The following is an 8,940-nucleotide window of genomic DNA, read 5'->3' on the forward strand; positions in this document are numbered from 1 at the left end:
GTACATTGTGTAATGTTTGTTTGCATCAAAAGCACAAAGGGGGGGGAAACACAGCGTTTAACTATGTGTAAGCAGCGGAAAACCAGTGGGCCGACTAAAGATTCGTTCAAAATAGGGGATAAGTTAACTATTTCATGTATTAGGACTTAGTTGTCCAACAATGCTTCGTTGATGTGCTGTGGGGCTACCGAGACGAAATCTACACCGCTATGTTCGCAGACCGTGTCAAATTAAACTTTCAGACGAGACAAGAACCATGTCAGTTCCCGCTTCAGGACACACGAAAACCCTATCTGGCAAGACTCCTGTCTCTCCCTCCAAGGTGAAATATGAAACAATGGGCTGATTGAAGCGGAGGGCGGTCCATATAAGCTGTGCGCATTTGGCTCGGAGGATTTAGGAAAAGCCATTTGGGATTTGAATATTTTCACCCCTTGGAGTCGCGTGGCATAACTCTTGTTTCTCGGGCTACACCCCGCGCGGCCGGGTATTTAAAGTAGGGGTTCTCCCTCCATGCCTCAGTCTAGCCCTCGAGCACCGCTGCACATGAACCTCCTCCTCTGTCTGTCTGTCAAACACAAGAACCAAAACAAACGTGTGGACTGTCTGCAGCACGCTGGTGAAATAACGCAACATGTCTGAGGGAATTATCGCCCGAGTCTGTCTTCTCCTGCTCGTTATATATTCGGTAAGTCTCCGTTAAATATTTATTGCTAGATATAAAGATTGGGGGAAATAGCATTTTTTTAAGCATTTATATATATGTAACGGTTGTGACAACGTCACCTCAAACTTCGATGCCGCGAGTGGGAGTCGAACCCCGGTCTCCGACATCGCGGGCAGCAACACAGACCGCTATACCAAGAGGTGAATTCACTTCTAAGTAATGGGTCTATGCGTCTTTTGAGGATGAGAGTGAGTTTAACCCATAGCACCGCTACTCACCCCAGCCCTTCTTGACTGCGCTTCACGATACCATCCGTTACATATATATATAAAAAAGAAGAAGGCTATTCTACAAACATTTCTCATCCCCTCCACACATGGCAGTGTAGACTATATCGTACAGCTGATTTAGTTTTATTCTACATCATCATTTATGCCTAAAATGGGTCAATACTTTGGCAATTAGGAATCCACAGGGGGTGTGGTCATATTAATAAGTGCAGTTACTTGATGAAAACGTTTTAATAATTGCAGTTAAGAAGCAATGATGCTGTATTATAGTATCCTCTCATTTTTACCAAACGTTCAGAAAATCGAAATGAGGTATTCCACAAAATGCTCGAAATATCAGCTGAATTGGGTTCACATAACATGATGATGATGAAGATATGAAAGTTATTATTATTGGAGAAAAAATTCAATTACAGAATATTTTGATATTACAGATTAAACGGACTCAAACAGAATAGCTTTCAATTTACATTGCTTTTCACCAGCTCTCTCTCTCTCTCTCTCTCTCTCTCTCTCTCTCTCTCTCTCTCTCTCTCTCTCTCTCTCTCTCACACACACCAACAACTCGTGCAGCACCATAAGATTGGTTCAGGCCACTTATCCTAGAGAGAAGTTATTCGGAAAACACATGGGGCATAATTTGATAATTTGATCAAATATGGCCTAGTGGCGCCATCTGGTGGCACCCAAAAGTTCATACCGTATGTGCTTTTACAACAGGGGCAACATATGAACCCGTGTCAGAGATCTCTGTTGACAGTACACGTGCCTGTGTGCGCCTATTATGTAATAACAATACTGACTAATATCCTTTATTGCTGTGTGTAGACAATGGCCCAGGACTGCTCTCAGGCCTGCGACTGCCCCACAAACCCCCCACCCTGCCCGTTCGGCACCAGCCTTGTTCTGGATGGCTGTGGCTGCTGTAAAGTCTGTGCCAGGCAGCTGGACGAGCCCTGCTCTCTGGGGGAGCCCTGCGACCACCACAAGGAGCTGTACTGTGACTACTCTGTGCTGAGTGATACAGAGGCAGGCATCTGCATGGGTGAGTTCTTCTCTCGTGATATACGATCTGTCCTTGCACGCAGTATGTGACCGCTTTGGGTATCATTACAAGCAATTACAAAGATACTACAGGTCTCATAATAATAATAATAATAAAAAGGAAATCACTAAGCAAGTATTTTATTCATTGTTGGCTTCTTTTTTTATTGAGCATCTTATTCTAAAACTATATTGACTACTCATTCATTCTACTGTTCACTCTGGATGAGAGCAAATACCTCAAATGTAAATAATTAAAAAACTTTTACATATTTTTTATCCAATGTTAAGTTTGAACACCAATGGGGTTAATCATGCCATGTCTCTCTCTCTCTCTCCTCTCTCTCCATCTAGCCCAAGAGGGGCAGACCTGTGACCTTGGAGGGGTCATCTATCGCAGTGGCGAGACCTTCCAGCCCAGCTGCAAGCACCACTGTGTCTGCATGAACGGCGAGATCGGCTGTGTTCCGACCTGCGCCAGCGACGTGCGGCTGGCCTCCCCTGACTGCCCATACCCGCGGCGCATCCAGATCCCGGGCAAATGCTGTGAGGAGTGGGTGTGCGACCAGACGCCCCAGGAAAACCCCTACCAGTCGGCCATGGCTGGTGAGTTACAGCTTGTGTTCCGTTTCCTCTGCCTGTTTCTCTCTCCACCCATCCTCTACTATTTTTTTAGAATTTACCTATCTCGAGCCGCGCCCTCTTTTCTTGATCCGAGGGACGCAACTGTTGTGATTGGAGGATCAAGAAAAGAGGATGGGGCTAGAGATGGGTCAATCACCCCGATTTCCTCCCTGCCCTTTTCCTTTGTTATTTAATTAAAAATTTTATTTTACATGTGAAGCCCGGTCTCATTCATGCCCTCTCTTGCTCTCTCTCCATCTTCCTCTTGTCTTTTGTTTCACCCCCCCCCCCTCCTTTACTTCTCCTCTTACAGGAGTCTCTGAGATTCACCCCTTGGTCTCTTCTTCCCCTTTCTCAGTCTATCGACAGGTGTCACCCGGCCACGGGCCCGTCCCGGAGAGCCCCAGGGACAACTGCATCGTACAGACCACCGAGTGGAGCGAGTGCTCGGCTACCTGTGGCATGGGCGTCTCCTCCCGCGTCACCAACGACAACGAGAAGTGCCAGCTGGAGAGGCAGTCACGCATGTGCATGATCAGACCCTGCAACACGGAACAGGAGAGAGAGATTAAGGTGAGGGGGCCACATTAGTTACTACCTCCAAGTATGATATCCTGGAGTTACAGTTAGTTAGTTACTACCTCCAAGTATGTTATCCTGGAGTTACAGTTAGTTAGTTACTACCTCCAAGTATGTTATCCTGGAGTTACAGTTAGTTAGTTACTACCTCAAGTATGTTATCCTGGAGTTACAGTTAGTTAGTTACTACCTCAAGTATGTTAGCCTGGAGTTACAGTTAGTTAGTTACTACCTCAAGTATGTTATCCTGGAGTTACAGTTAGTTAGTTACTACCTCCAAGTATGTTATCCTGGAGTTACAGTTAGTTAGTTACTACCTCCAAGTATGTTATCCTGGAGTTACAGTTAGTTAGTTACTACCTCAAGTATGTTATCCTGGAGTTACAGTTAGTTACTACCTCAAGTATGTTATCCTGGAGTTACAGTTAGTTACTACCTCAAGTATGTTATCCTGGAGTTACAGTTAGTTACTACCTCAAGTATGTTATCCTGGAGTTACAGTTAGTTACTACCTCAAATATGATATCCTGGAGTTTCATGGTACTTACAAGTTATACTAATGGCCTGGGAGAAGGCTCAATTCTGATTGGCTGGGAGTGTACTTCATGTTACGATACTTCATAACAACCGTTACGGTGACTAGTTATAAATACCTTCATAAGCATAACAACAAACCTTTCTGTCACTCATTGTATTGAGCTACCGGTATGTGATAAGCCCCGCCCATATACAAATACAGTCCTTTCAAATGTACCCCACCAATTGACCCATCTCAAGCACCGCCCTCTTTTCTTGATCCTCCAATCACGACTGTTGCTTGTTTGTCCGAGAGAAGCAACAGTTGTGATCTGAGGATCAAGGAAAGAGGGCGGGGCTTGAGATAGGTCAATTAGTCTTTTACCCAGGTCTGATTTCCAAGCCCATTCAGGAAGTGATAATTAATATCAAAAAGTGATTTAACACACACACACACATGGCTGATAACAACCGCTTGCTCTCGGCTCCGCAGAAGGGGAAGAAGTGCGTGCGGACTCCCAAGGCCCAGCGCGGCATGCGCTTCGAGCTGTCCGGCTGCAGCAGCACGCGCGTCTACAAGCCCAAGTTCTGCGGCGTGTGCACGGACGGCCGCTGCTGCACCCCCCACACCACCATCACCGCCGAGGTGCAGTTCCGCTGCCCCGAGGGCGACGTCTTCTGGAAGAAGATGATGTTCATCAAGACCTGCTCCTGCCACCACGACTGTCCGCGCGACAACGACATCTTCCTGGCGTCGCACACGCGCCGCATGATCGGGGACTACGACAACGACATGTGAGGGGGTCCCGGGGCTGTTTGGCTGTACCCCCCCCCCCCCCCCCCCCCCACACGCATGGACACATAAACATACACACACACAGACATATATACATACACACAGACACATAAACACACATACATACACATAGACACATAAACATACACACACACACACACACACTACCATACACACAAACGGGTGCAAATATGCACCCACACATAGACACATGAACATACACACACACAGATAGACATATATACATACACACAGACACATAAACACATACTCATAGACACACATGCACACAAACACACAGTGATATAGTTCCAACCCCTCAACTCATCCACTAAACCAAACATTCATAGGCAGCTGTTTGAATTTCAGGACCCCTCCACCACCCCACCCCCACCCCCAATCACCTCCATCTACCATGCAGCCACACCAGCCTAGTGTTGAGAGACTGAGAGAAGAAGAGAAGAGCGTGATGATCCCACACACAAAGTAGAGACCCATCCTGTCCTTTTGGTTTTTGTTTTTGTTTTTGTTTTGTTTTGGTTGCTGTTTATTACTAGTTTGAAGCACGCGGCTGTAGAAGTTAGCGGGCTCTATGACTGGTCCGTCTGTACAGACACACGCGCTGCACGGCGGACCTGACGCACTGAAGACTCAATTGTAAAGACTTACTGGATATTATAGGGGGATGCAGTGTATGTATGATGTTCTCTGCTTTTGAAAAAGATTGCCATATAGGAAGACAATATGGTAATGTACTGTACGGTACCGCTGTATATAGAATGGCCGCACTGAGGCACTTACCAAAGCAGATGTCCACGACATGAAATGTTCAAATAATGACATTTGAAAAATGTATAATACGTCGGTAGGGGGGGGGGGGGGGGGGGGGGGGTCGACCATCGACCATACAGGAATCCTTAGGATGTGTTCCATCAACATTTAGTCTTTTTAGAAGAAAATGAAAAAGGAAAAAAAGATTAGACAACGACACACCGATTTTATGAATCACTAGAGTCACCTCTGTGGCTGGGGGGGGTGAAGTGTTGACCACTGATCATTTGTTCAGTCAGGTTCGGTGGGATTTAGGTGGGGATTTAGGTAGGGATTTAGGTGGGATTTGACGTCGACGGTCCCTTTTTTAGTTACGACATTACGACCCTGACATGACCCCTGATGGCGAGGTTGAAGGCCAGCGATGATTGTAGAGACAAAACTAACCAATGCGGGATCGCTTCACAGTGTGGCTAGACTGAGGACTTGCTGTTTTATATTGTTTACTGTTTTATTTAAAACGGAAAAAAGAAGAATAAGAAGGAACGTGAGAAGTTCGGCATTCGACGAATACACCATGTGTAAATACTGTAAGACTGTGTACAGTTTTGTACTATAATTTATGTAACTGTCTTTAACACAATGTTCTAGTTGTATTACTGTATCGTATTGTTTCTCTCTTTCCACTGTAACCACCTGGCTTAAGATACCAGTGAGTTCTTGTTTGTTGCACTTTTTTTTTTGGTCTATTACCAATAAAGAAATTATATTTTTATACATATTTTCGCCTGTTCATCTTGATCCTCTTATTATAGTTTAAAATAGAAAGTGTGTTGACTGTCTGGCTCACAGTCGCTCCCTGTTCCTATGAACCAATGGAATTAAACGGTAGCGACAGTCTCGTCTGTTTGACCGAGGGGGGGGGTCAGGAATTAGAGAGAATTATAAATTGATAAAGACATTAATAACTCCTGCCCTCTGTTTTGGGACCGCATGGTGTAACCGGTTGGCCACGTCTCATAATGACAAAGCAATAATGTATAAGCTGACTAACGGATGCGTTTCCACCACCACCACCACCATGTGAACTTGGTGGTGTGTGTCAGAGCGTGATGTGTGGTGTGTGGTGTGTGTCAGAGCGTGATGTGTGGTGGTGTGTGAGAGCGTGATTGTTGTGTGTGTGTGTGAGAGCGTGACGTGTGGTGGTGTGTGTGAGAGCGTGATGTGTGGTGGTGTGTGAGAGCATGATGTGTGGTGGTGGTGGTGGTGTGTGTCGGACGGTGGATGGATGGTGATGATGATGTTGACGGAAAGATTTATAGAAGGATTTGCTGTTTCCTTCTCTTCAGATGGGTATTAAACCGTCACGTCCCATAAAGCCCAGTGTGGGTTAATCATTAAACAGCATGTGAATAAGAAAAGAAAAGCTGCAATATATATATAAGCCTGTCGTGTGGCTGATGTTTGAGGAGGAGGAGGAGGAAGAGGATGATGCACGCCAGTACTGCTGCAGCTTCCCCCCTGCTTATCAGTTGCAGTAGCTTGGCTTGCAGGCAGGCAGGCTGCCAGCCAGTTTCAGGGGGAGCTAATCTGCAGAGTGGGTGTATCTCTTCCACTGCAGCTCCAGACCCTATCTCCCAGCCTCCAGATAATAACAAGCAGGGGGGGGGGGGTGGCCTTGGGATACCCCTACACTTAATAGATGTCTGATGCTTCACCCCGCGTGCGTATGATGTGTGTGATTGTACGACACACGTTGGCAGTGTGTAAAAAAACAAGTGTGTACGCGCGCGACCGAAGGCCTCAGTGCAATGCAGCATTTTTCGAGATGATGATGAAAGTAGAAGGAGGAGGGGCGCCGAGGGAACGGGGAATGACTTTTGGATGTGTTTTCTTTTTTGTTCCTTTTAATTGAGCATATTCTCAGCTGTGTGCTGCTCTGTTCACCGGCCTTACAGATGTTTTCATCACACATCCACACACACACACACACATGTATGCACATGCGTGAATTTATACTACGCCACACAGACAGACAGACACACACACACACACACACACACACATGTATGCACATGCGTGAATTTATACTACGCCACACAGACAGACACACACACACACACACACACACACACACACACACACACACACACACACACACACACACGTGCACGAACATACACACTTACACACAAGCATGCACATACACACACACACACAGATGTACAGGTGCACCGCATCACACAGACGGAATGTCCTATTTTCCTCCACACCTGGACTTCTGGACTGTCATGCAGAGACAAAACACTATATCATCAGTGATATTTTTAGTTTCTGTTATTAGGCAGAAATGTGACCAAGTTGTAGACCAAAGCTCTGTGTTTTGCCCGTGCTACAATGTACAGTGTTACAATATTCACGGGTAGACCCTCGCTCACTACTGGGGATGGTGATTGTGGTGGAATGTGCAGCCAGTTAGTGGTCTTATTCGTGGGGTGGTGTCATGGGCTTGAGAGGCAACACTTTATTTTTATCAGCAATGCAGAGGAGGCAAAAATAACATTAAAGGTTTTGTCAGGCCGATGTGTGTGGGAGGGCTGTTCTGAAATTATCCTCCAAATATATATAATAATAATAATAATAATAAATAATAAATATATGAATACAATATATAGTATAAATAATAATAATAAATATGACTGCTAAATATAAACTCACTTGTGACTAGCTTCAATTCACTTTTTGTTTCACTCAGAGTTAATAACATGTTGTAAATACCATGCACGAGGGGGAAGTTATTGAGCAAAACTGATACATAGAGAGAATACTATACAATATACATCACTATACTATTACTATAGCTCCTCAGGATCAGGCTATGCTATGCATACATATATTTTACAGAATTGTTGTTCTTCAACAGGCGATTGTCATTTTTGCCTGACGGCTTATAGTTTCTAAACTAAATATAGTTAGGTTCTACTGAGAACAGAATTGGAAACTACATTTAATTTCAGACCAGATCTGCCGCTCTCTCTCTCTCTCTCTCTCTCTCTCTCTCTCTCTCTCTCTCTCTCTCTCTCTCTTCTCTCTCTCTCTCTCTCTCTCTCTCTCTCTCGCTCTGACCATACACCTACTCATAGCTGGCATATCCTCAGGTGAACCCAGCAGCTCTGTGATCATTCTATAAAGTCTCGTGAAAACAGACGGCGTCAAGAAAACAAATCCAGTAGCCTACTGGAAAGTTCAAAATCTTGAGTGACAACCAAATGTAGAGCGACTGCCTCTCTCAGACCGTAGACAGCCCTACCCATAGAGAGGACTGTAGTATTATCGATACTTTATTATCGCGGCCCCCTACCTTATCGATACATGTGCTTTAGCCTATACCTGACTCTGAGTCCACTCGCAATCGACTCTGCTCCAATCGCCTTCCTCCGGGGGCGGGTGAACCGCGGCCGCGCGTCCAACCGGAGAAGAAGAGCGAGACGAGCGAGAGCCCCGAGTCCGAGCTGTGACGCTTGTTTGACGGAGGACGGCAGAGTGTTGAAACCCCCGACGCGTGGAAGGGCGAGACGCTTATTTTGATTGAGAAGAAGCCGTGAGAGACCCCCGCTGTCATCCCCTCTCAGGTACACGTGTTATCCCGACTC

General features: G+C 45.7%; 1 protein-coding gene across 2 annotated transcripts; it reads left to right on the forward strand.

The window, feature by feature from the left end:
- The first annotated feature begins 486 nt into the window (after window positions 1-486).
- On the forward strand, window positions 487-6,068 carry ccn2b (cellular communication network factor 2b). 2 transcript variants are annotated; one of them, XM_084311689.1, is made up of 5 exons: window positions 487-688; window positions 1,786-2,002; window positions 2,356-2,607; window positions 2,939-3,198; window positions 4,214-6,068. In XM_084311689.1, the coding sequence occupies exons 1-5, from the start codon at window positions 635-637 to the stop codon at window positions 4,517-4,519; spliced, it is 1,089 nt and encodes a 362-aa protein (XP_084167815.1). In that variant the 5' UTR covers window positions 487-634; the 3' UTR covers window positions 4,520-6,068. The 2 variants fall into 2 exon arrangements, with proteins under 2 accessions (XP_084167815.1, XP_084167816.1); XM_084311690.1 differs by having other exon boundaries at window positions 490-688; window positions 2,984-3,198.
- Window positions 6,069-8,940: the final 2,872 nt, after the last annotated feature.

This window comes from Notolepis coatsorum (assembly GCF_963971535.1).
Source record: "Notolepis coatsorum genome assembly, chromosome: 4".
NCBI classification, from domain to species: domain Eukaryota; kingdom Metazoa; phylum Chordata; class Actinopteri; order Aulopiformes; family Paralepididae; genus Notolepis; species Notolepis coatsorum.

Coding starts and splice junctions, on each gene's coding strand:
- ccn2b (XM_084311689.1), top strand. CDS start 635: ATGTCTGAGGGAATTATCGCCCGAGTCTGTCTTCTCCTGCTCGTTATA. Junction 689..1,785: donor TCCTGCTCGTTATATATTCG/GTAAGTCTCCGT, acceptor TGCTGTGTGTAG/ACAATGGCCCAGGACTGCTC. Junction 3,199..4,213: donor AACAGGAGAGAGAGATTAAG/GTGAGGGGGCCA, acceptor TCGGCTCCGCAG/AAGGGGAAGAAGTGCGTGCG.